General features: G+C 39.1%; 2 protein-coding genes across 2 annotated transcripts; one reads left to right on the top strand and one right to left on the bottom strand.

The window, feature by feature from the left end:
- Nucleotides 1-6,821: 6,821 nt before the first annotated feature.
- On the bottom strand, nucleotides 6,822-16,560 carry LOC140951740 (uncharacterized). The gene is made up of 13 exons (XM_073401066.1): nucleotides 16,401-16,560; nucleotides 16,179-16,290; nucleotides 15,595-15,688; nucleotides 14,330-14,384; nucleotides 13,759-13,899; nucleotides 12,869-12,946; nucleotides 12,536-12,618; nucleotides 11,498-11,599; nucleotides 10,652-10,797; nucleotides 9,820-9,991; nucleotides 9,391-9,503; nucleotides 8,068-8,152; nucleotides 6,822-7,913 (listed from the first exon to the last, which is right to left on the bottom strand). Exons 1-13 carry the CDS (start codon nucleotides 16,510-16,512, stop codon nucleotides 7,845-7,847), a joined length of 1,362 nt encoding a protein of 453 aa, XP_073257167.1. The 5' UTR covers nucleotides 16,513-16,560; the 3' UTR covers nucleotides 6,822-7,844.
- A 3,400-nt stretch (nucleotides 16,561-19,960) lies between these two features.
- Nucleotides 19,961-24,523, top strand: LOC140952453 (uncharacterized). The gene is made up of 7 exons (XM_073401878.1): nucleotides 19,961-20,036; nucleotides 20,338-20,399; nucleotides 20,753-20,886; nucleotides 22,247-22,762; nucleotides 23,602-23,710; nucleotides 23,837-23,910; nucleotides 24,323-24,523. The coding sequence occupies exons 2-7, from the start codon at nucleotides 20,345-20,347 to the stop codon at nucleotides 24,521-24,523; spliced, it is 1,089 nt and encodes a 362-aa protein (XP_073257979.1). The 5' UTR covers nucleotides 19,961-20,036; nucleotides 20,338-20,344.
- Nucleotides 24,524-27,137: the final 2,614 nt, after the last annotated feature.

The raw sequence follows: 27,137 nt of genomic DNA, 5'->3' as shown, positions 1-27,137 counted from the left end.
CAGAAACATCACTGGTTTAACCTTACACGTATGTTATGACTTTAACAGTTAACGTTTCATATGGTTGTGTAGATTGTCAGTATTTAACCTTAAATCATTTCAAAAGGGTTGATTCCGTGATAGACACATAGTATATTCTTAAACTGTCCGTTTATTTTATCCCCAAAAGTTTTGATTGACTATGTCTGCAATTCTAGTCTGGCTGGAATGTCATAGCTTAAATAGTTTTTAGCCTTTAAAATTGTTATATTTGTAGTTTAGTTTAAGCATTTGCAGTTCTTTACGATCCCTATACAGGGTATACAGAGAATTTAAAAAAGCCAACGGTAGCTCTGCAAAGTACAACGATAAAGTACAACAGTAAGACTAAAGGTATGGCCTTAGCTTTTTTTAATCATTTATTTTCATCATTATTAACTCAGTAAAAACTGTTAAATCTAATCGACTTTTTGTGCTGTCGATTCTGACGTTGGATGATCGATTTTAGTAAGTTATCGAACTCTTTCTTTTCGTGATTCTTTAAATTCTATTTTGTTGTCAAATTGGTTCAGGGCTTTTTAAGGGCACTTAAAGGAGGCTGTTGTTAGTGTCACTTGCTAAGTCTACCAGGGTTCCCACCGATTTTTGGATCCAAAATTCAAGACTTTTTCCAGACTTTTTTCCAAAACAATAATGTTTTTTTTTTTTCCAGACTCTAGGTTATCAAATACGTGATCAATATATAGAGGCCTTAAAAGACGCAGGAACAAACCTTTTTTCATGGTGCGCTGCAAACATACGGACGAGCTTGAATAAGATTTGACCAAAACGTAAAAAATTTCACCTCTAAAGCAGTTGTTGTAGTTTTGAAAAAACTCTCAAGACTTTTTGCCATTTTTCCAGACTTTATCTCTATTTTCTAGACTTTTTCCAGGTCTGGAAACTTGCTGGGCAAATTTCAAACTTTCTTCAAGAATTCAAGACTCTGTACGAACCCTGTATACGCAACAAAGTTCAAACAACTGTGATGCCTTATACATGTTATAGAAGCTGATGTAAAAGCAAGTAACTTTGTAAAGGTTTTTCTGAATAAACAAAATACTGTTGAAATCAAGGATTAGGTTCTAGTTACTCAATGTGACTTCAGCTGGCCCCGAAAAGGGGCCTTCTTAGTAATAGGCTACAGGGATATGCCGCTGCATGAATGAGTTCGCATTTTCACCACTGGATTAACTATAATAGGGTTGCATTTTCAAGGGATTTACTAGAACGGGTTCGCATATTTTCGGGATTTTGGGGGTAAGAAAATACTGATAAGTAGGGATTTAAAAATGGGAAGATTCGTGGTTAAAAAGCTGTTTGGATGACCTAGTTCAAATGACATGGTCTGCGCGTACCAGGGTCAAAACAGCAGTTTTCAACAACTTAAAAAAGGGACGGGGGGGGGGGGGGGGAATGTGTGGCGAAAGTAATTTCGCGTTTACATTTGATTTGACATCCATTCTAATTGAATGAAAAGCCTCGTGCCACTTTTTAGACTTGCTGGCTCCCGTTTCCCACGCTTGGTGTACATAACATTGATTTAAGATGTTCTTTGATTGGTTGGAAAATCTCGTGCCATATAGACTTCCGTTTCTCCGGCTTGCATGGAGCCCGCTACGTGTAACTGCTCCCGCTCAGTTCTCATTGGTTCATGAATTTGATTGTCTCCGTATTTCATGATTCGCCAAAGAAAATAGGTTATTTTTTTGATTTTACAACCTTTATCTAACATTCTGAGGTGTAATTCAAATATAGAACAACACAGTATAAGCAACTTAATTTTGATGCAACGAAAGAGCGATATGAAGTACCCCTGTACCCAAACGTTTGGCTCTTCTCACGGCTGGAAGACCACTTTTTCGGTAGTCTAGCCGTATTACTTGCTTTAAAACATCCCAATTATTTCTTAATTTAAGGGGAACTTGACATGTCATTTTGGAACTGCATGGTTTAAAAACAAAGCTGCAAAAAAAAAAAACTGTTCAAATTGAAAATTTCTAAAAGACAAGTTACTTAAAATCAAAGCAACAAAGTACAAGACATCATACTTGCACCATTACCGCCATCAATGTTCTTTCTATTACTTCTGTCGAGGCTTAGAAGTTTTGTCCAATGGGAGGAAGGACTTATCTCAGATCGCTTATATTTTGCGCTTGGATCTTTTGCCTTGACTTCGCAGAGGTTCAGTCCAGTCTACAGAGGGAAGAGGAATAACAGACATGATGAGATCTTTCACTAGTCGATCGACTAGTGAAAGTCCCCCACAAAATATTTCGTAGACATAAGCTGATGGACACAAACTTTTAACGACGTAAAATTTTATGTTTAGGAAAGCTTGTTTCTGGAAATACCCACTGTGTGTAAGTGAATGTTATTACAAGATGTTGTTGTTGTTGTTGTTTTCAATGTGGGTCGCGTCCTTGCAGACTGTTCGTCCTTGCAAATGACTTAATGGCTATTGTAATTACCAGGGCCCTTTCTTCAATGGCCAAGCAGCAGACTGTGTGCCCCGAGTTTTACTCAAGCTAACAACACAATGAGCGACCTTTTGTTGGAAAACGAAAATAACCACTAGGGAAGACGAGCAAGAGTCGCAAATTGTGTGAATTCTTCTTAGGGTCAATGTATACTCCTAAGGCAATATCGTTGCCATAGAAAAATAAAGAAAAAGGAAATTGCAAAAAGCAAAATAGGAATAGATTGTGCACGCTCACTAAAATCAGGAATACGTTCTGATGAAAGAATTAAGACAAAAACATCTTTAGAGTTTCCAGTTTACCTTGTCTCATCTCAACGATGTCAAAATGAAATTGTATTATGTTACTCTGCATGCAAGGGTGTGTTCAGGATTATCAAAATATCAAAACTTAACTTGCATGGCTGATTAATTCCTATATGCCCTCTTTTGCCTTTTGTTTATGATTTTCTGTATGACAACGTTTTTGCATATGTAGTTATAATTGGTGTATGGTATTTTAAGAACAAGCGGTGTTGATGTATCAGAAATAGAACGAGTGAGCGCGGCGAACGAGTGAGACTTCAGATGCAAACACGAGACCATAACTGGATACGTAAATAAAAGTTCAACTCAAGCTAACTTGTTTTCCCTTCCTACCTCGTTTTCCAACTCTCTACGATTTTCTTCCGTGCAATGAAATATACGAAGCTATTCTGTTCATATTGCCGGACTGTTCTTCACTTTTCTACGCTGAGAAAAAATCTCCTTTTAATATGTGGACTCAACAAATTTCCTTGTTGTTAACAACAAGAAGCAACTCGCGAAGCTAGGGTGCTGCAAGTGCCGGAAAAAGGCGGGAAATTTGGCGCGAAACTCACGCACCGCTGTGGCTTTTGATTGGACCTACCCGTGAAAAACATCTTTCGCTCCCATAATTGGCTAGAACTCATTTGATTTTTAAAAAAAGGTGAAAGAGTTCAAAGTGATTTTTAAAAGACAAAATAGCCGAATTTTTTACTAAAGCTGAACAGAAGAAATGCAAGAATACGTAAAAAATATTGTCGATGGGCGTCACCTACTTTTTGAGCCGTATCTGCGAGAAAGAAACATCTGTGCATATTCTGCAACCGAGCCCGGAAACTAAAGAAAGTCTAAGAACTTTGAAATATATGGAATAAATAATAAAATAAGTGTTGAATGCGGCTTTCGTACATGACATGAAGAAGCATACAGATCGAGGAGGCTGTTCATATCATATTCAGTCACATTTAATAAGAGGTAAATATCTAGTTTAAAGAGTTTTCTTACAATCTTACCTCAATGTGTCTAGCTATAACCAAGCCGGTGGCCATTGTCAGACTTTTCAGCCACCTACCTTGCTTTCTCGCAGATTCTGAACGCTAGCTCTTCGTCAACCATCATATTACAGCGTAACTTCGCCACTTTCTTCTTCTTGTCTTCTTGCACTTCTTCTTGTCGGATTAGCTCAGTCGGTAGAAGTCACTCATCCAACTCCATATTAACAGCGTTCTTCACGTTTTTGTTGATGTTGTTGTTGTTGCGAAATGTTTTTTTTCGCTTAGTTAGGGGCCTTTACTGGCCATTTTCTGGTATCTAGCAACTTGCCTTTCCTGAAAACTTTCCTTAACTCCGCTACAAGTAGACGTGTTTTCTTTTCTTCGATTCTCTTTTGCATCTCAGTTCTCGGCTTCGTTTGTACTCATTTCGTTAGTGGCTTGTCCTAAGTCATGCGGGTTTCGCTTTGTAATGATAGCATGGAAAATGAAAATGCAGGAGGTAATTTTTACGAAAGTGGTAAGAAATGGAGCCGGGTCACCTCAATCAAGAGCCATAATGGGCTCTTGCCTTAATCCATTGTTCGTAGTCTGCCTCACACATTTTTGTTTTGGTTCGTGTGGAGAGCTAAAACTGATGAAACGCAACATGTTGTGGTTCAATTTTATCCTTGGTGTGTATTTTATTTCCCTTTGTTTTGGGGTATGTCAATCATGTATGATAATGAGTTAAAAATTGTAGCCAAGGATAAAATTGAACCACAACACATACACAATCGAATCCCGCTTTACGGACACCCGCGCTTAATACGGACACCTCTTTACTACGGATAATTTTCGTTGTTCCTGGGGAAAGGAAGCCATTACATGTAAATTTTCCCTAGAATTCACCCAGCTAATACGGACACTTTCTATCTGTTCTATGGCTCCCTCAATGTCCGTATAAACGGTGTTTGATTGTATTAAGAAGAAGGTTTGTAGAAATTGACAAAAGATGGGTTCACGGAGCATCTGCTTTTCTGCTTCAATCCGACACTAATCAGGGGCAATCTCGGCCGCAGCATGTCTTACCCACAAACTTTTCAGAAATCCCAATCCTTTACTCTTTTTATGAACTGTCATTTAACTTCAAACGATAGTAAGTAGGGGAGACTGGTTAGGAAAGCCGGCAAACATCAAAGTTGAAAACAATGGTGCTGTGGGTTATATTGGAAGCTGCCTGACCGTGCACAATCCTTTGTGACTGAATAAATTAATGCAATGTTTCTATTGGTCAGTAAGTTCAAAATGATAGGAATGCTATTGAACGTTGTGCACGGTCAGGTCCAACAAAGCCAACAAATACCTATAACAAAGGGTTTCCCAACCATTCCACTTAATTAACTATGTTCCAACCAACAACAAACTGTCAAACAAGTAAGAACCCCGCCAAGGTTCGAAAACATCCAAGTTACTTACAAGAATAGTGAAGTGTGTGTTTTAACGGAAGCAGTTGTGAGAACTGTACATTTTCAGTCGCGAACATCTCCTTTGTTTTCAGTGAAGATCTGCTCTTTTCTGGCAAGATTACCTCGGTGAACGCAAACACGTTTGACTCAGCGATAGTATAGATGTCTCCCACCCAGAAGACCAGGTTTCTGGATGAACTCTCCTCCAAATAAGTCTAACATCAGGCGACAGACGATGGCTTCGAAATGACACTAAACTCACTCAACACCACACTGCGCACAAGTACATTGAACCTAGGCCTCAGTTATTCAAAAGGTGGATATCTCTATCCAGTGGATAGCGCAATTGGCTTCCCTAGTACTTATCCGCTAGACAGTGATTTATCCGGTGGATAGCGTCATTTAGTTTGAACTGGGGCCAGAAGGCTAGCCTCAATTCTTTTCGGTCCGTGATAAGGCTAACTAAGGGCCTTTTACACGGAGGTAGGGGACCCCAGGTAGGAGAGGTAACCCATTTAGGTGGGGTAACTGGTCTGTCCATAATATCTCTCACTTTAATTTGATCAAGTTTACGTGATAGGTGGGGTGACCATATGAAAGATTATTTGGACAGGCTGGTTACCCCACCTAAGAGGTTTAACTCGCCTACATGGTGTCCCCAACCTCCATGTAAACAGGGCCGAACCGCTAAAAGTAACCTGCTAAATTTTTACCCATATAGGGAAATTCTAACTACAGGAGCCTTTATAACTGAATTATTTATAGACGACTTTTAATACAGATACGCAACTGAGTCATAACAAAAATGCAAAGAAGATCAGCCTCGCAGTCATGTCACAGTTGGTGAGAATAATTCAATACTTAGTCTTCAGCTATTCCATTCGCCGGCAATTGCAAAATAAGATCGACCTAGCGGAGGTTTTGTGAGTCCGCGAGACTGAGCAAACCCCACAAACCCTTGTTTTCACTAAAACCGCTGGACACAAAACCTCCCCTGGGTCGTTGTTACATTGTCACAACCCCATTCGCCACTTTAGAAACGAGAAGGAAATTAGGCCGAGTTAACTTTCGCAAAGACTTCTGGGACTATTATGGGGACAGGGCAAACAAATTGGCTAATAGCTGGATGGCGCGTTCCCAATAACGACCCCAGAAGTCTTTGCGAAAGGTAACTCGGCCAAGTTGAATTCTCGTTTTTAAGGTGGCGAATTCAAAGTTAAACAAACTCTTTAAACTATTCGACCCTGTATTTCCCGTGAGGCTGAATTCAAATTCCTTCCCTAACCTTTCAGTCAGGTATTAAGGTCCTTGCAGGTGATTAAATCCGTGCGTACAATTCAACCACATTCCTTCTGAATAATTACGAGTAAAAGAAGTAAAATGAAAACCTGAAATAACATAGCCCGACTTATAACGATTTTTCCAGTCCCTTTTGCACCGAGTCATTTTAAAATTTCACTTCGCCAATTACATTTCAAGATTCAAGATTCATGAATTCATTGAATCAAGCATTATTTGAGCTTCTTGCTTAGTTAGGAAAGGCAAATCCAAAGCTACTGGATAAAAATTAAATTATGACAGGAAAGAACAAAAATAGTGTTTAATTATAAAGAATTTTATTTCAATTTGGATATCCGTCTAAAATAACATAGTATTTTCTTAAATTAGATGGCGTTTCCCCACGTTCTTACTAATGTTATTAGAGAGGTTAAGCATCACGTTTACGTCAAACGGCAAACGCGAATTTGTACCACGTGACCAAGTCTCATCTTTACTTATCGTTTACTGTTCATTATTTCAACACATAAATTAGTAGTTTCACGCAATTTTTTATCCATAAGAATTGTTTTGAGCTGTTTTTATCTGCTCATTTTCTTTTTGAGAAATTCTCAACTAATCTTAATTAAATTTATGCGTGCTTCTATTGTTTTCAAAGCTTTAAATAGTCTTTCGTAAAGTTATATAACAGACTTGATATTACCTTTCAGTAAAGTACATAACATCGATACGCGTGGAGCCAGGCGGAACTTAAAACTTCCGAAAGCCAACACTAACTCCGGCAAACGTACTTTTGCCTTCCTCGCTTCAAGTGAATGGAACTAGCTACCGGATAGTGATAAACCTTCAACGCCTCTTTCCTCGTTCAAAAGAAGTTATTTGAAGACAGCCTTCTCCAATCTCAAGGAAGGTTGATTTTTTATATATTTACTCGTACTTCATGTCCATAATTAGTCATTCTTACGTAGAGGCGCCTCTGTTGTATTCCCTTATTGATCAACTTTTATATTATTTATATTATGTATATAAATAAATATATTTTTTTATTGGCATGATTTTTTATCCTTCATTAGTATTGAAATCTGTATAAATTAGTACTGAAATCTTCATGTCGAAGATAGTCAATAAAGTTGTTGTTATAGTATTAGATTATAAGTGTTATTATTGTAATTATTTCCTTTTCTTTCCTTTTTTAATTTAAAGGGGCCCAGATAAAGAATTACTTGTGTAATTCTGGTTTCACCTTGGCTAAATAAAGTCTTGTTGTTGTTGAATCTGACGTTTGCCGTTTGCAGTATACGTGATGCTTTAACTCTCTATTTATACATGAACGAAGGACGAGATTCAGAACTTGACGCTGTCAAAGTCATGTGATCCAACACTTTGCTGGAGATATTCCCGGTAAAGTCGCTCCTGTGATTGAAAATACAAAAGCCACATCAAAAGCTGCCTCTCTTTTCTTTTCAATGAAATTTAAAAAAAATGGATGGATGGAAGGAAGGATAAACGAATGAATGAATGAACAGAAAATAAATTACAAAACAAAGTGATATGGGGATAAGTATACCTTGTGTCCCTTAACGTATCCTTGAACGTACGATCTCTGTTCTAAAAGAAGTTTTTTCTGTTTTCTTGTCAGAGTGGGTCTTAATCTGGAGGACAAGAGAGACACATCAAAAAAAGTACTCCCGGTCTTCTTGTATAAAAAGCAAGCCAGCTATCGTCCCCACTGTCTGAAAGCCACGCGTAAAGCTTGGAACGGGCCGTGTTGTGAAGGCGGCTAACGGCTACTAAAACACAAACTGGCGCTTTTTACAATAATTTATTTTTTAGAATTGTACATACCGTCTAACACTCTTACTTCCAACTATTTCTTCCAGAGACAAGGTTAATAAAATCACGGGGAAAGAGTGTGCGGGCAGACGACAGACAGTCTTTTAAATCAGGGCTGTCATTAACGGCTGGGAGCCGTGGGTTTCCCCCAGCTACTATGAACGTGACTCCGCGCTACTTTTATGAGAAATAGAAGAAAAGGAGAACCAGAAGAGATCCTTAGCTGTTTGATCCCCCACCTACTTGTCGTATTTACCCAGCAACTTGAAATCTCAGTGACAGCCCTGATGGTAATACATCTATTTCAGTTTCAGATAATGGAGCTTTGTTTGCAACGTCAATATACCTTTCTGGGAAACTGCCCACCTACTCCTTCCCTAAGCCAACATTTTGCCCTAAGTGAGAAGTAAGGTTTAATGTTGGCTTAGGGGAGGGGTAGGTCGGCAGTTTCCCAGAAACGTATAATGATCCGAAACTTCCTACTAATCCGCTTTCAAATTTAAACCTGAACGAATTACCCACTGTGAGCCAGTTAACCTTAGTGCTAGCAGTCTTGATAGACTTTGGGATGGATGTGTTCATAATTCACCAGTACAGAGAGTAAATCCGCGTTTTGTCTAAATAAACAGTAGCCTCCTACGCAAGGGTTTTTCGGGGAGCTCGTATTTCGTCCCTCCCCTTAAAACGCCTACGTGGGAGGCCAAATAAACAGTGCCCTAAGAAAACAGCCGATATTTTTCGACGCCACCACTGGTTTCCCCGCGAAATGACGTCTAAGAAACGAGCGCAGAAATTCCATACTGATGAGGTGTCACTACTCAGATCTGGGTAGTGCTGATTGGTCAAGCCGCGAGGGAAATGTGCTTCAACCAATCGGAAGCACTACCCGGATCTGGGTAGTAACACGTCATCAGTATGGCATTTCAGCAGTCGTTCCTCAGACGTCATTTTACGGGAAAAACCGTGGTGGCGTCGTGAAATGTCGGCTGTTTTCTCAGGCTAAATAAACAGTACAATGTATAATTATGGGACAAAACATGAATGGCCAGATGTTTACCTTGAGAATAGTTTTGCAACAATTAAAAGTACAAAGGAAAACACTAGCATTCCAATAAGGGCGTGGTTATGGTACTGTGTAGGAATAGACATCCACATCTTCTCAACAGGCGCCTAGCAATGCAAAATAGAGAAAAGTTAGACAAATGAAATATTAAACAAGGCATCAATTCAAATAAAATTTATTCGCTCCCCTCTTTAATCTTCCCACTGACATTTTGCTCAGTGGCGTCGGTTTTGAGGGATGCCCTAATTAATCTTTAAAGATATCATTAACAAATGAAGCCCCCAAAATATCATCAGTGCTAGCACGCCAACAAGGTTTAACAGTGCATTTAATTATCGGTCACGCCAAAGAATTATCGACCTCAGATGCACGAGTTCAGAACACACTTTAACATTGTCTAGTTGAAAATAATATTGCCCTTACCGTATAAACATGGAGTTTTTCTGAAACATTTTTCCCAACAAAATTGTCCAAGGTTCCTTTAGCACTGCTGCTGGCAAGAAAGTTGACCAACAAGACAAAAGGAAGAAGGATACCCAAGAAACCAAAAAACAGGCCTCTGATTCTTGCACGCAGATTATGTGAACATGCCTCTCTGAAAAAAAAAAACAAACAAAAGTAAAAACCAACATCACGCTTTCAGAAAACAGAACTTGACAAGTTGTTCCACCATGATAGCCTGCAGTGGCGGTCCAGATAAGGGGGGGGCCGGTCATCCAGGCCCTGAGATAAGGGGGGGGCAGTCTCAAAAAAATTTTTTTCTGCCCTTCGGGCCTCAGTTTGGTCTAAAAATAGGGAGGGCAGTCTGGAATCTGGTCAATGAGCACTGATTGATCGTTGTAGTTATTCTATTTTTTCAGCTGTTAATGACGGACAAAATTTGACAAAAGGTCACAGAGATAAAATTAATGCAAACTCCATGAATCTACCAAAAAACATCAAGAGCCATACATGTAATGTGAAAACATTCATTATTTGTGGATTACAGACCTCTTTACATTAAGCATTTAAGTTTTGCTGTTGATCATTCACAGAACTCAAAACAACTTTTCGAACAACTTTAGATGTGGAACCCCATGACTACCACATTAATTGAGAAAACATTGATTCACTTCATCAGCATGGAATTTGTGAGGCTGAATAACAGACCTCTCTCCTGTGAAACACCTTCAGTAACAAGGAATAGGGGGTGGTGGCTGTATTGAGGCTACCACCATGGTGAATACAGTGATAAAGTACGTTATATACTACTCACGAATCATTCTTTAGCTTTTCATCCACCAAGTCAGCAATTTTCTCACAGTCCTTTTCAAGCGTGTTAAGAGTATTTTGTATTGTCTGGTTAATTGTTTTCTCAATCTCCTTGCACACCTCTTCAATTTGATTAGCACATCTTGCAGGCTGTAAAGAAAAATTCTTTCAACATAGATATTCTGTGTGTATTACAGTGCTATTGTAACATCCCTGACAGAATAGTACCGTACTGTACCTTAATGTGAAATTTGAGGCCTAAAAGGTCTTATAAAAAAGACTACAATGTAGACAACCTGACTGTTCATGGTCCCATATTTTTTTGTAAGATTGTTGAGATTGAGCGCTCACTGATATACAGTTGGCCATTTTGGTTTCAAATGCACTAAGGGGACAGGCCACGGGGTTTATAGCCCTGGGTGGGAGAGTGCTTCTTGCCTTCCCACAAACCATCCCCACCCTGCCAAGTACATTTGATATTCATTTTTAGCCTAGACTCGATACATTTGAAGTGTAAAAGTCGGTGCACGATTCCAACAATCCTATGAAAAAATAAAGGGGCCATAAACAGACAAGATTAGAGTGTGGGATAGTCAAGTAGTACATGTACAGTAGAACCTCAATATAACGAACCTTTATAAAACGAAAACTTCGATAAAACGAATGATTTTCTTTACCCAGTAATACTGTAAGATATAATATGGAAAAGGACCTCGATATAACAAAACTTCATTATAACTATAGTGAACAAATTTCGCCAGTCCCTTGGCTCTTCATTATATTTCGAGGTTCCACTGCAGTACAGTGTGTGGCAACACACTAGTGAGTGCTGTTTATTCACTTTACATACCTTGTCCAGCAGTGTTGGAATAAAAATAGTTGGCATTTCAAATCCTGCTTTATTGAGTCCTGGTCTTTTACAGAGTTCCTGGGTTATCTGCATCAAAACTTTCTAAAAAACAGCAAAATGATGGGTTCAGCATTAATTCTTCAGAGCATTAATTTTGTGACATTTGAGAGATTTAGCGGCATTTTTATGGCAAGTGGCAGACTCAAGTTGAGAATTTCTCTAAATAGAAAATGATCAGATAAAAACATTGTGAGACTACTATGAAGTAAAGAACAGCTAAAGGCAAGTGAATGGAAAAACTTGGTCACTTGGCAAAAAGTCACGTTTGCCATTTGCAGTAAACATGACTCTATATCTCTTCATTATCACATGGGATTAAATTTTATTAATTTACTTTTGCTTGAAGTTTTATCAAACCAAGGGTCAGTTGAATAAGAAATAACATTTCGTACACTTTTAAGTAGACGTAACACGTAATTGTGCTCAAAACTACAAAAAAAAATACAAACAAATACAAGTCTTACATGTACTACACTGTGTACCAATGTAAATGGTATTTGAGTGTGCATTTGTTGACTACAAGGGTTTTTTGTTTTCATTCTATGCTCTACTTCTGGATGTATTAATAATTCCAATAGATGAGCAAAGGAGTCTACAGGGAGATGAAACTTCTACCATGATAACAATGGATTTTTAATGTTTTGTCACTAGAGTGTGGTTATTGTAATTAATGTTTCCACAGTCCAGCAACTGTGCTATTATAGCCTTCCATAAACTGTTCACAGTCCCCTGTTTTCCCGTAACACTGCAGAGATCAAGCACCTTTGCCTCTGCATTACTGACAGGCAGCCATCTTGGATCCAAATTTTATCACTACACACCCATCCCCTGGCTGGACTTGGAACATTTTGAAACAAAGATGGCTGCACATAATACAAAGTGCTCAATCCCAACAATCTTACGGACTGGCAACAGTCTTGCCTTTGATAAACTGTGTGGTCTAACTCATTGAAGAAGTATTCAATTACAAAAATGTACCTGTCTGTCACTTTCATGCCCTGCTGAATCAGCTTTGCTCAGAAAAAACCTGATTCGGTCAGCGTGTCTCTCATTTAGTTTCTCTGCATGGAAGAATGAACAAAAAGGGTCAGAAGTCAACTACAAATAAATAGACATCACTATTATCGTCCGAAGATATTGATGCAATAATGAAATATTACAATATTCAAATTCTAATCTGAACTGTATGGTGTTTAATTCCATGGACCAGACACCAGTTGCTCAAAAGGTAGATAACGCTATCCTCTGAATAAATCTATCCAGACAATTGATTTCACTATAATACCTATCTCTTGAAAAAGCTACACTTACCAACTAAATTTAGAGTCCGTTTACACAGTGCTTGTCCAATAGGATCAAAGAAGACAAAGATAAGATCAGCCAGATTACCTGGAAATAAAACAGATGACTATTAATTAAAGGTATAACATTACCTAGTAGTAATTTCAAAGTACAGATGATCATTTTGGTTAATTTTCACTACCTTTTCCCTTAAGAATGTATTGACATGGTTAGGAGAAAATTGATGTTGGTCACTCTTGGCTTAGCCCCTGTTTACATGGAGGCAGGGGACCCCAAGTAGGTGAGGTAATGTGCCTACCGTGTGGCACAAAACTTTTGCGGGAGTTTATTTTTGTGGATTGGCAATATTTGTGTTTTGCGGAAAAAAAATTTTGCGATTAGGACAGATTGGTTTTTCTTACTGGGAATGAATTTTTGCAATTTTCAGAAAGTAAAAGTACCTAGCATTGATAATGTTTTTGTTTTTATTGTGCACATGTGATAGAAATAGAGATTTTTCAAGCAATCCTACAGTGTGCATACCCTATGCATCAACCATTATTTCACTGTATACCCCTTTTTTTTTTCTGAACGAAAGACACAAGTTGTAATTGAACAGACACGATTTCTTACTACTGTATTTTTGTGTAGAAAATTTAAGTTTTCTCTGGAGTAAATTATTGCGGGAAAAATGTTTGCAGTAATTTTTATTTGCAGGAACTTATTTTTGCAGATCGCTGGAAAAACCGCAAAAATTAGAATCCGTAAAAATTTTGTGCCACACAGTAAGTGGGGTAACCTGCCTGTCCATGTAATCTCTCATTTTAATTTGATCACGTTTACATGACAGGTGTGGTGACCTGCCACATGTTACCTCAGCTATCTGGGGTCCCCCACTTCCATGTAAACAATTTACTCACCCAACCAAAGAATAGAATCATCCACATCAAATGCATATTTCATATCTCCATCAACAAGCCCCGGCGTGTCAACAAATGTCACCAAACTGAACTTTTTTTGCTTTGATGTTGAAATTTCAGTTGTCAAGTAGTCAACAACACCTACAAAGGTAGCATAAATAAATTACAATTAACATACAGTAGCATCTAAATTAAAAATAAAGGAGATTTAGTCAAAAGAATAGCACCAGATTAACATGAGTCATATGTAGCTATATCATTGTACAATTTTGGAATGCACTAATGTCAGCATCCTCAAAAATACTTCAAAAAGCCCTTTGCAACAAATATTGTGAATACAAAATGTATAAACAACCCACTACATGGCTGCTACAAGAGAAAAAACAACATTTTCTCTTTTCATTTACATTTATTTATTATTCAAATATTGAGAATTTTAACGAAATGATAACAAGATTGTTTTTCCAAGTTACACAAACATGTATTCTAACAGCCAAGTTTAGCCCAGCTTAAACATACATGTATACCAGCAGCAGATACAATTTTATTACAAGAAATTATCATTCCCTACCTTTGAGATCTTGTAATGATTTGAAATGCGGGTAAAGATGTAATGTAGCATTTCCCTGTTAGAAATTGATAAAATTAAGATACCATAAAGTTCCCAAAGTAACAACCCCCCAAAAGTAGAAACTCTTCAACAGTAGTGATAAAATTTCACAGGTGTTAACGAATGCCAAAAGTAGTGACCTTCCGAAAATAACAACCCTACGGAAGTAGCGACTTCAAAAGTGATTTCCCTTCTTGCTACAATGGAAATGAATGTTACAACAAGCTTACCAAACTGATCCGAGATTTATTTTTTAATGGTTATAATGATCTTTGACAGCCTTTATGTAACTCAAAAGGTACATCACATCTTTTTTTTTGTCAAAAAGTCTTCCTTTGATCTGTGAAAACCAACACCGTAATGAAACAATTCTTTTGAATATTTATTTAAAAAGCAATAACATGTAATATGTTTGGACCCCAATTTAAAAGTGTGGATGTTTTCACAATTGTCACGATATTAACTTAACTTTGCATGGCCCATATACGATACAAGTTTTAACTGCCCGAAAGTAGCAACCTCCTGAAAGTAGCGACCCTCCGAAAGAAGTGATAGGAAAAGGCTGTTAAGTCTGAAAGCAACGTCGGGTTTTTACTTTCGGAACCTTACGGTAAATTTACAAAATAAGGTCATATTATTGCTCACACTTTGTTCAACCAACTTAAATCATCTCTTTCAGGCCCTTCGTTTAGTAACTATGTGAAAGAATTTCTTTAATTTTTAATCAACTACAAAAATTTAATAGTAAGGTGTTTGCATGTTTATTGAAATAAGGGAATAATTTCACGCGCATTTTGTCCATATTATTCTCCTAATTATTTCCTGAGCCTTTTGGACAAATTTCACAAGTAAACCATTTTGATTACCTATTAATATCATGGATGGCAAATTACGTTCACAATCATAATGTTTTTGACATTTTATCAAACTAATTATCGATCGAAAACTTTAGCACTTTGCTGCCATCTTGGAACTGAGATGTATGGAACTTTGAACCTTCACATGTGAAATTTTGTTCCAAAATATTAATAGGAAAATGCCTATCTTATGGAGAGGCAACTAAACATAGCAGTAAAAAATGGCGGGGCTAACTCTAAATGACCATTTTAGCCGGGTGTCTGTATTTTAGAGTTGGTTGTACTATGTACAGCTAAGTATTTCAAAACGTTTCTTTTCTTTGGGCCTACACAATCACTACTAATCTACACTACACTAATCAGTCTTACCGTCAAAGATTCTCGCTTCTTTCCACTGGTGACAAAAGTAAATCCTTGAGTTTCAATGGCAACCCCAGTCTTCTGCACATGTTCTTCCACATACCTGTTAAACAAAGTATCAGAGCTACATTAACTCTTTAAGCCCTAGGAGTGATCAGCGTCAAATTTCTCCTTGTAATATCACTGCTTTATAAAACAGAGTGGTCATGAGAATTAAGGACATGATCACACAAGATGAATCTAATTGATACTTGAACAAATTCTCCCCACTAAAAGGGTTAATCAATGTCACAGCCTCTTTTCAAACTACTCCTCAGGTTTTTGCATTTTAGAAAGAAATGACTGTGTTTCATTTTTGCATGAGACCGTACCTCTGGGTAACCTGTGATAAGAAACCGATCTTCGACCTTCTTAAAGAAAATCGAAGGGTCACAGCTGGCAACAGCTGTAGGATTAAAATTTAATTTGCGGGGTAATATGTTGCTCATGCGGTTTCTACAACGCTTCACTCTAAAATAAATATTGTCCATGGCTAATACTTTGGAAAAATAAAAACTCAATAAGCTAATCTACTGTTGCAGTATGCGGCTTACCAGTTTATAAATGAACTTTTCCCTGCAGAATGGTTTCCAAGTAGTAAAATTGTGATCTTTTTTCTTGGAGCAAGTAAATTTAATCCCAGACCACTTGCAATAGTGATAAGACCTAAATATTTCAAGATTTTTAACGATCAAAGAACATATAAAACAAGGTAAAATTGTGAGAGTTCCAAAATCCACGTCACACGAGTAAACAGAGAGCAGTTTTAAAAATACCTTTCTCCTTCTCTATATATAAATCGTGGCATTCCTTGAGAATTTTCTCATTCAAGGACACTGTTGATGTGTCGGGGGCATTAGCTGATGCCCTCTGTCGAGCGGAAGGCATTTTCTATAACAGAAAAAAACCGGAGGAATCTGTGATTTCTTGTAATTTTGCAAAAAGCACCGCTCACCGATTGAACTGCATCATGGGTTATTTGACCCCGCTGACCGTTATCGGACACACACTCTCGTCTCAAGCTGCACACCGCTCAGGGCGTTACGAGAAAAAGTAATGAAAAGGTAAATAGACCTTATAAAAACTTAGTTAGGTATTGGTTAGTCCACCCCACGTCGTCTTAATACCTCCTATTCAGGCATACCCGCTATGATGACGGGCTTGTCTTCCAACCAATAATCAAACCCCATAAGGGACCGGTCATTATTTATCGCCTGGGGGGGGGGGGGGGGGGGGGTCGGAGGATTTTGGGCTAAACACGATGAAATTTAGCCGACCCCCCCTTTAAATGGTATTTTATTGAAGTGATCCCCCTTCATAACTATATATAACTTTCGTGATCCCCCCCTCCATGTCTTTGTACCCATATTCACCTTTCGACGTGTATATTTAGTGTTTTAAACGTTCATATACAGGTAGTATTTCTAACTATGATGTACTTACAGCATAATAAAGCCGTTATCGCGCAGTCTTTTTTTAAAAGTGTCTCTTGATCCGTGTCTTTTTCTAGTCTGGATCCAGACATCTGAATTCAGTTGACATACAAGCAATCTTGCTTAAAACTGCAAAGTGCTTGAAACTGCAATCAGTGCTTGAAACTGCAAAGTTACTTTTTTTAGAGTGCCAAATAGCAGTCCGCCAGCAGCAGGTCATATTTAGCGACAATTCGGCCATCTGGAAGGGCTAGGATCGGCCACTGTTCCTGTCTCCTTTTTTATTTTCATCTATAGTGTAATAGATCAGCCTTTGTAGCTTTGCTCACATTTTTATAATTTTTTTTGTTCGTTTTTTTGTTTGTTTTCTTTTTGTTTTCCTTTTTTTTTTTTTCATCCAGTGTTTGCTTGTACAGTAACTTCAGCTATTTGGTCATCTGGTACAAAAGTTAAAACTGGCATACGAACAGTTGACTGTTCATCGAGATCAGCAATGACAAGATCATCTTCGCTATCCTCGTCATCATCTAACTCCGTATCTGATTCTTCACTCTCTTCCTCACTGCTGGACAACTCATTCCCGTTGCCTGGACTTCTCTGTCGATAGTAATGGTAGCGAATTGCCTTTATCTTGTCCAGCTTTATACCAACAGTGGTCAGGCCATGTTCCTTAAGGTACAGGTCGAGCTGTCTCACCTTCAGCTTTTCAACTTTGCCATTCTCAATAAGTATGCCCCACTGGTAGTCCTTGTATGTTAGTTCCTCTTGTAACCTTTTTTTCTCCTTAGCCTCTCTTGTTCTAATATCCTTCCTGATGTTGATATCATTTAGATGGCCTAGGTATTCAATGACATGCTTTTCCTCGACACTATAGGTTGCACAGAAAGTAGCGATGGTATTTGGATTGCCCGCAGAGATGGCGTTTTGTTCGTACAAGTCCTTCAGACATTTCCTCGGTTGATAATCGTCTGGAGCATGACCTGTTGTCGGCGTTTCGTACACATCCATAAAGTGCCCGGGATTTTGCTTGTCTGGCACAGGCTGAGGGATTCTTTCTGTTACTGGTCCCACCCATCTGTTGTTGGTACACCAGGAACAGAGTGTGGAGCTTGCATCGCTTTGCTTATTGCAGGCATCCCGACAAAAGAAGTTGAGAAGGACATTGGATTAACTGAGATAGAAATCCGCCGTCTCAATGAATGATAGAGTTACTCCTGTAGATAGCATAAATGCTGACTTTGCTAAGAAACTAACAAGGCGTTTGCATCTAGACCCCTTGCTATGGCTACTAGAAAAGGGTATTTTTAGCACGACCCTAGCAAAAAATCTAGAGCAAGTAGCGGCCATTTTAAGGGCACAAAGTCCAGGGTCAACCTGCCGAAGGGGACTAAATGTTGCTGTTGAATCGGATGACGAGGCTCAAGAGGCAAATGAAGTTGTTGAATGGGATGATGAGGCTCAAGATGAGGCAGATGAAGCAGTTGAATCGAATTTAGTATAGAGCTGACACAGGACACCCATTCCTGGAGAGGCGATAAATGATTTATGTTTAAACAAACACACTTTTTACAATGTTTCAGTTATCAGAAGTTTATATAGTTCACAATTTAGAATTCACCTGTCATGTTTAAAGATGAATATTAGCTAAGTCATGAGCACGTTATAAAAGGAAAAATATAAAAGCGTTAAAACAAAGCTTTCTCGGTATAAATTGAAATGCACACATTCGCCAGTGTGACAGACTTCCGTTTGTTAAATAAAGTTGTGTTAGAACAAATTGAGATTGCAAATGCTATCATCTCCCAGCAGAATGGGTACATTTATGCTGTATGGTTTCAAACTGGCATTGTTCAAGCAGATTTGAGTGGTCCCCCCTCTGAATCCTTCCAAAATTTTCAGTGATCTCCCCCTTTTGGGCTCTCAGTTACGACTGATCCCCCCCTCTGTTCTCCTAAAAATCAAGTGATCCCCCCCAAAATCCTCCGACCCCCCCCCCCCAGGTGATAAATAATGACCGGTCCCTAAAATGGGCAGTCACCATTCCGTCCCCAGGGCTTTTCCCTTAGACCCCTTCGACCCTTCCTCCAATTTTCTAGGGGAAATGTTCAGTTTTCTTAGAGAAGAGTACGAGGTTGCAAAATGGGCAGTCACCACCTCGTCCCCAGGGTTTTTGCAATGAAAAATGGGAGCATTCCATCTGCTTGCGCCACTCAATTGTCAGAATTTGTTAGTTTGCGCGCGCTCTTTAACAGTCGTTGTCCTTACCGACAAACCAATTCTAAATACTTATCTTGTGACTTCTACTGCAGCTATACTTGAAATGGCAAGGCTACTCCAAACACACCAAGGGGGTCATTAACAGTCTTCTCCTCTGTACAGTGTATTCTGCGACACCTTTTTGTTTTCATCTCAGACTGTCTTCAGCTCTAATGGAAACTCTGCGAATGACGCACTGGGGTGCTGTGTTAACGTCCGCAGCGCCGGGAATTAAGGAGCGCCCGCCTCCTTCAAAAGTGGGACCTGCTAGCCCCTTGGACCAGTGCAGACTCTTGTCCGAAATCAAACTTCCACGGAATGAAAAGAATGACGATATTGACCAAAAAAATGTACACTCGAGTGCTCGTACGAAAGGTACAGTTAAAAAAAAAATGTTTTTTCCCTCGTACCCAAAAAAGTGCGTCAATGTCCTTGATAGGATATCAAGACAGCGTCAGTTATTGATTAAGAAAATGACGTTTATAACGCAAAGAAAGTAACAAAAAAACGGAGTTTATTAATTTAATAGTACCAAACTAAAATGATTCCGTTAATATTTGCGCGCGCGCTCATGACACGCAATCATGACGAAACATTGTAGAACTGAAGCATCACTATGGTAACTGAAAGTGTTTATTCTCTAGATAAGAGTTGTCACAAAACTGAGTTGCACTTTTGCGAGAGTTAAGCTAAGTTTTTCTTGTGCGGAATTTTAATAGATAGGTAAGTAACTATTTAGGAACTCGCGGTGAGATTATTTTGGCCGGAACACTTTAAAGTTTTATCGGAAAAAAGAAAAAAAAGGAAAAACAATAAGTTTTCGCTTTTTCGCGCTTTTTCGTCTCAAATGCATTCGAAGAGCCCATTCTGTTATTTATTTTTTTACCCTTTCCGCAATATTTTTCAACATTTTTTTGTAAAATAACATTCAAATTGAGTCTTTTTACATTGGTTATGATAAGTCTTAGAAGTAATGAGAGTTATTTTTTTTATTTTTGTTGTTTTCTCTTGTATTTTCTTTTAGCGAAAACATGGCATCGTGGAACCCTTTTGGCCAAAGCTACAGTATCTTTCCCCATCAGACTGGTAAGCACTCTTGCATTTTTATAATAGAGAAAGAAAAATTTCTTATTTTGCTGCATTGCTATTTTTGGCGATACGAATTTTTCTTTTAGTTGGCAGTTTTTCTTTTACGAATAGGCAGATCGCTAGTCAGTTTAGTCTAAGTGCATTATTTTATAAGTACATGTGTATGGGGGTGTCTTGGGCTCTATACAACAGCCGCTTTCCTCAAACAGAATCTTTTCCTGATTAGGAGAGAAAGAAGCTTGGAGCAAGTGAAGTTTGTCTTTTAGTTTACTAATTTAGAGTTGCGCAGAACTCAGGCATTGTTTTAAAAAGTCTAATGTAGAAAAACTGTATTTTATTCTTCAATAAAGCTTCTAATGATGATGATGGCGATTCTTGGAAGATTGAGTTGCCCGGCGGAGGATTTATTCAGAAACCTGGGAGCGAGTTAAATCCATTTACTGATGAGCCCCAAATGGCGAATGAGGACTTTGAGTCACCCGAGGTAAGCATGCCAGGAACGTTCTCATCTACCTCTAGGGTCACCAGTAGATTTTTCGGGATGCGGGATTGCTTTTTTGAAGGTCGGGATCCGAGATTTAAAGCAAAATGAGGACGTGATTTGAGATTGAAAATATGCTCGGGACAGACACGAGATGCCGAAAATAACAATAGGATTGAGCGAAAATTTGGGTCGGGAAGAACCCTAAGACCCTTTTTAGTCAAGTCTCTCTTGGGGGGCGGGGGGGGGAGCAGTCAAAAAGACCCTGAGATAAGGGGGGCCGGTCTCAAAATTGTTTTTTCGACCCTTTGGGCCTCGGTTTGGTCTAAAAATAAGGGAGAGCAGGGCCCCCCTAGGCCCCTCCCCTGGATCCGTCACAGACCACGGACCAAGAGTGGTTCCTGCCTTTCTTTTACTCCTTTTAGGCTACTCTTTATAAGACCGACATCTCTATGAGACGGACACATAGCGCATGTCCCAAAGGTGTACTCCTTAGAGAAAGTTGACTGTACATCGGAAAACGAGAGATATTTTAGTTATAACTGCAGATCATGGAGACAGCATCTTGTGTTATTTAGAATGACACATTTTACATGGATCAGAGTCAGTGGCAGATCCAGACCTTCAGATAAGGGGGTGGGGGCGGTTATCCAGACCCTGAGATAAGACGGGAGGGCCGGTCTCAAAAAAATGTTTTCGGCCCTCAAGGCCTCAGTTTGGTCTTAAAATAAGGAGGGAGGGTGGGTGGGGGATCTTCCCTGGATCCGCCAGTGAGAGTTGCTTAATGTTTTCTAAATTTCTACTTAAGGCAGAGTACACGCCCATGTCGTTACATATTTATTGGCTTTCCCTTTAAACTGAACGGAATAAAATTGCGAACGCCCGTTTAAGTTGTTCGTAAATTAACTAAATTAACATTCAAAAAGACGCTTTCAAATTGTTCGCACTCTTAAGGAGGCAACAAATGACAGCAATATTACTTCTGATTAGTTTAGTCTTCACTTAAAAACAACATTTGCTTCATATATCTGAAGCCCGAAAGGTACCTCCCCGTATAGGCCATTGTAGGGAGTGCACTCCAGAACAAAATAAGATACCCAGAGATTGCAAGTTCAAATTAGAAAAATAATCAAGGCAGAGACTGATAAATGTGATTTGATTTAAATTGAGTAAACTGTTATCTACACCTCATATCTTAAAATAAAAGTTTGTTAAAACTTAAATTGTCTAAAAATAACTTTGGTGAAATTCACAGACCCCAAGGGGCTGAACTGGACGTTTTCCTCTTTGTCTCATTATTCTCTATTGATTTCATCCTTTCGATTCCTTCCTGACTCCTTCCTGACTGATAAATGTTTTACAGGAAAGAGAGGCTCTAATGGTAGAGCTGGACGAACTGTTGGAAGAGCGAGCAACGAAGGAGAAAACCCTTCGCGAACTGCAGGACAAAGAAGTTACCTTAAGAAGAGACCTTAACGATTTAAACAGAGAACTGGACTTACAATCTACAGAGCTCCACACACTCATGGAAACCGTGTGCGCGAAAAGAACTGCGATGGAAAAGAGAGTTAGAGAAAAGCAAAAACGCGTGGAAGAGCTCCGAGAAGAATACTCCGTTGTGGTGAGAGATGAACGGCGAAATGCCAGCTACAGGATAATAGCAAATGAGAGCCGCTTCCTGAAAAGGAGAATTTCCCAGCAGAAAGAAGTGAGGAATTCTCTTCGAAAGCAGGTGGACGAAATTCGCGATCATAAGAAAATGGTGAAGATAAGATGCAAAATGATGGTTAGCGAAGAGCGGGCATTGTGGATGAGCATCAGCGAGAGAGTGAAGAGGATGGCTGAAAATGGTCACCCACTTGACGTTGGAAACACTATGGTTAGTACTAGTAATAACCAAAGGCTACGGAGTGCGGGCGACAACGATCAAAGGTCAAAACGTTTTTGCTAAAGCACTGTGCTTTGCGTAAGTTTCACGCGACAGATGGTCCAAACACGCGCGATCAGATCACAAGTGCAATAAGGTCCAAACGCGCGTGATCAAATTGGGTTCTGCACATTCCATTCTTTCTTTCTAGCGGAAGTCCAAACGAATAATGGCTACATGCATGCGACGCATGCGTTATAACAACCTGGAGATTAGGATTGCAGGCTCCTTGACGCCCGCAACAAAAGCTTCATAATAATAATAATAATAATAATAATATAAATAATGATGACTATAATGACAATGACAATAATGGTGATGGTGATGATGTTGATGTTGACGATGATGATGATGATGATGATGATGATAGCCACTTCTCTGCAACAGCTATTTCTCCTGTTCCCAAGGTGACCGTTAGTTGTAGAGAGGTTCAACTGTACCTTTCTAGCTTGTAGGTTTTATTTTCCCATTGCAGACCACGTGATGTTACCCCAGAAAATTGTTTCTTTCAAGTGTCCTTTGCACGTGCATGCATTTGCATTTGCGTGCATGACTGATGAAAAGACAAAAGTCAAATTCCCTAGAGAACATCACGTGGTCGCCGCCTGAATTGGGAAAACAAAGTATACAAGCTAAAAAGGTCTATTAACCCACATTTTCCCAGACGTTTCATCGACACTGACACCCCACTGATGAATTTTTTTCTTTTTGCAAAGCCAACTTCGCCTGATGGGCACCTTTGTCAAGTTATGTAAACAAAATTTAGATGCGATAATTCCTTGTCTTTATAGGCTAGCAGTACCAGCACTAAGAATAAAAAATCAAACGAGGGGAGTTCTTCCAACACCTCGAACCTCCAGGGAGCCAACAAAGAGGATACTGTAGGTGATGCAAGTACAGGTAAATCTAGAGATTTATGTGGGACCGTAGAACGTTTTGCGTTTATATTTTTTATTTCAATTGGTTTATATTGCACGCATACTGATTCAAAGATGGAAAAGTTAACGTTCTTGTTCATTTTTTCAGGAGATGAAACCAAGACATCTAGCAACACTAGTTCCCAATCCGCAGCAACTTGCGTGGAAATAACCAAACATGAAGTAAGTAATCATTTCGCTTTTTCTACGTAATTTTTTGCCTGTAAGTAGAATACTTCAAAATCTAAATGCTGAAAGCCATTCTTTTGTATCTTTCTGGCAAAGTCTTTTTACCTCCCTCGGTGATCCACATTAGTTATGGCATTCACGGACAAATGCACAGTAATGGCCCCATAAGAGAGAACAATATTGGCCAATATTTTCTCCATGGGATGTACGCCCCTTTGTACAGCTATTTTCCTGTGCTCATAGCTGAGAAAATGCCATTATTTTGCTTCACTCGGATGACAAACAAGAATAGCAACGATCAAATTCACATGCAAACGTTTGCCAAAAAGTTTTTAAGTCACGTGCGGTTAATTGACGTAAGGTAACTTGTTTGCATATTAATCAATTATTTTTCTTTTCTTTGTAGGCCAGAAGCTGTTCCGAAATTAAAGCAGAAATTTCTCCTACAAAAGCTGAGCAGTCCGCACAGACGAATTCTTCACCAAGTGCTAGAGATCAGACAAATCCTAAAGGAAGCGTCAAAGAAGAACTTGATGATACTAAACTTAGAGGCAAATATGGTATTGTTTTTACTGTGATTCAGTTAGTATTGTATTTCCTTGAATAAGCGCCCGCGAATAACGGCTAGAAAGGGGGCGCCTATTGGAAGGAGGGCGTTAAAAGAAGAGGGGCGCTTCTTTAGTTTTCCTTTCAACGAAGTGTAACTTTGTTTCGGAAAATTAATAGGTTTTCGTTTGCTAAAACAGTAGTTGTAATCAAGTGTAAAGTAGTCCCATTAAACACCTCATTCTGACAAACAAACGTATCGCTATACATGTCTACAAAATATAATATTATCTCATCATCATCAAGATCATCCTCGTTAATGATATGCAAATCTTCGCTTTCTCCTTGTATTCCTACTATTTAAGAAAGTGATGGGGAAGGAGGGTGGGGTGCTTGTTTGACACTCGTAAGACAGCCCCTTTAATGCGGGACTCAAGTGTCCAGTGTCCGAGTAAGAAAGTCTCACAAGCCCACTAAGTCCTAGACAAAAGATTTCTCTTCATTCTTTTTAGCGCTTTCACGCTGGCGATAGAGTAGGGAACTTAAGCAACGACGACGGCGACGTCAACACGAAAGGCAAAAAAAGCAATAGGTTTAGCTGGCAAAACAACATCCCTGCACGTGAATCACGCTGTTTTGTACGTTCTTTGCCGTCCGAAAACGCCTAATTTCACGTCTTGTGGAGGACGGGAACTCAAGACAAAGCCACTTTCTTTTTTTCCTGAACTTCGATTCAGTCTTTTGGAATTCAACTCCAGAGAAAATTGCCAACATTTGATCAATTAAAAAAGATGAAATAAGCGCGATAAAATTTGAAGCAGTGCGACTTCTCTTTTTAAGTGACGTTTTTGTAGCCGTTGAAGTTCCCTATTGGCCTAAGGGGTGGAGCGCTTATTCGAGGGAGGCCGTTTATTAGAGCGTGGGCGCTTGTTTAAGGAAATACCTAGCTAGTCTTTTCTACAGTTGTTAAACATGATTTTTTTCCTTCAAGACAGTGAGACCTAGTGTTCTAAATAAAAATGCTTGCGTGGGATTATTTTGCAACGGTGCTGAGGAAAGTTTATTTTGTTCTAGACTACAAGGAAGGCCTACTGTACCGTGAATCTTTGCGGATGGATTTACCCGGAGGGCCCTGGACAGAGTCGTGTTCAACAACAAGTGCGTGCAGCAGTGAGTCTGAGGACGGTGGTAAACAAGTAAGATGACTGAAAGAAAACTTCTTGTCATTATAGTCATTATCAAACTTTAAATTACAATTGCCCAGTGTCACCACGGTATTGCTGAATAAGGTCAATTTTGTGCTGAAAACAGTCATTACTTAGGGCCTTTACAATAGTCCTGAAGGGTTAAGCTCCGGGCAAACGGACGCAACACTGTTGGCCAACAACCCCCAACTTAACATTGTTGGATGTTACATGTTTCCTCCGTTTGCTCACCCTGGTGCATGTTGTTGCGTGTTGTCGGTAGTTGCTGCGGAAAGTTTGAAACCGGTCAAACTTTTATGCCACTTTCAAACGGTTGCAAAAATGTTGCGTTATGAAGTTATGAATTTCATCATCGAGCACTAACTACAATAACTTTGTGCGCGTTTCTTACAGGTCAAATTTGAAGGCATAGAATTAATAATTGAAATAGTTGGTTTCAATCCATGTCCATCCTTGCCATCCTTTCCAAAGGCCACAGGAAACAAATTCAATGCCTAAATATAGCCTTGAATAACAAAACTAAACCATTATTTTGGAATCTAACTGACGATAAAAAAGTTTAAACTTCTTAAAAATATAGTAATCAGCGTGTTATAGCCCCTTTAAGTCAACTACAGATCGGAGCTACCTCGTCCCCAGGGTCTTCTCTTTTTCAAATCCTAGGCATGATCCTGGGGGCTACTTAAGCTACGTGTAAACGGACGAAAAAAATTAACTTCCAACATTGTTGGCTCAACAATGTTGGAAGTTGTTGCGTCCGTTTACACGTAGCTTTACGTTTGACAGCAGTTTTAAACTCTGAGCAACAACTCCCAACAACATGCACCAGGGTGTGCAAACGGACGGCGCAACATTTAACATCCAACAATGTTGGGAGTTCTTGGCCAAAAATGTTGCGTCCGTTTGCAAGGGTCTTTACTTGTCAAATTCAAAATGAGACAAGGCGCCTCAAAGTAGTTTACACCTGAGGTAGATTTAAAAAGTGTTGCGATTACTGTATCAAATGACGCTATACAAGAGACAGAAAGCACTGAGCAATACACAGCAGCTAACACACACTGTTTCTGCGACATCAACTAACACCCAAAACATAAATATGATCTGGCCCAGTGTTAATTGCACTCGCTAAACAAACCCTATAATTTGTACTGCAGATTACCGTGAAAGTTGACGTCCATCGTCCATTTAAAAAGAGAAAAATTACACTTGGCTTCTTAAAGCAACTACCCCTACAACGACAACAGACTACCGAAGAAGCAGAGAAAATCGAGGTTGCTCCGGTAGAAGAAACTAACAGAACTTGCAATGTCAAAGAAAGCCGCCAAAAGGTACTGTATGACAAAATATACATTTAGTGTTTTTTTAATTGATTAAAATACGCGAATCTGGATACTTTTGAAACCGAATACTTTTTTTACAGCTATTTCGAGAAAGGTTGTCGGAAAAATGTGCACGCGACAATCCCGAAAT

This window comes from Porites lutea, chromosome 11 (assembly GCF_958299795.1).
Source record: "Porites lutea chromosome 11, jaPorLute2.1, whole genome shotgun sequence".
NCBI classification, from domain to species: Eukaryota; Metazoa; Cnidaria; class Anthozoa; order Scleractinia; family Poritidae; genus Porites; species Porites lutea.
This window is presented reverse-complemented; position numbering and strand designations above follow the sequence as displayed.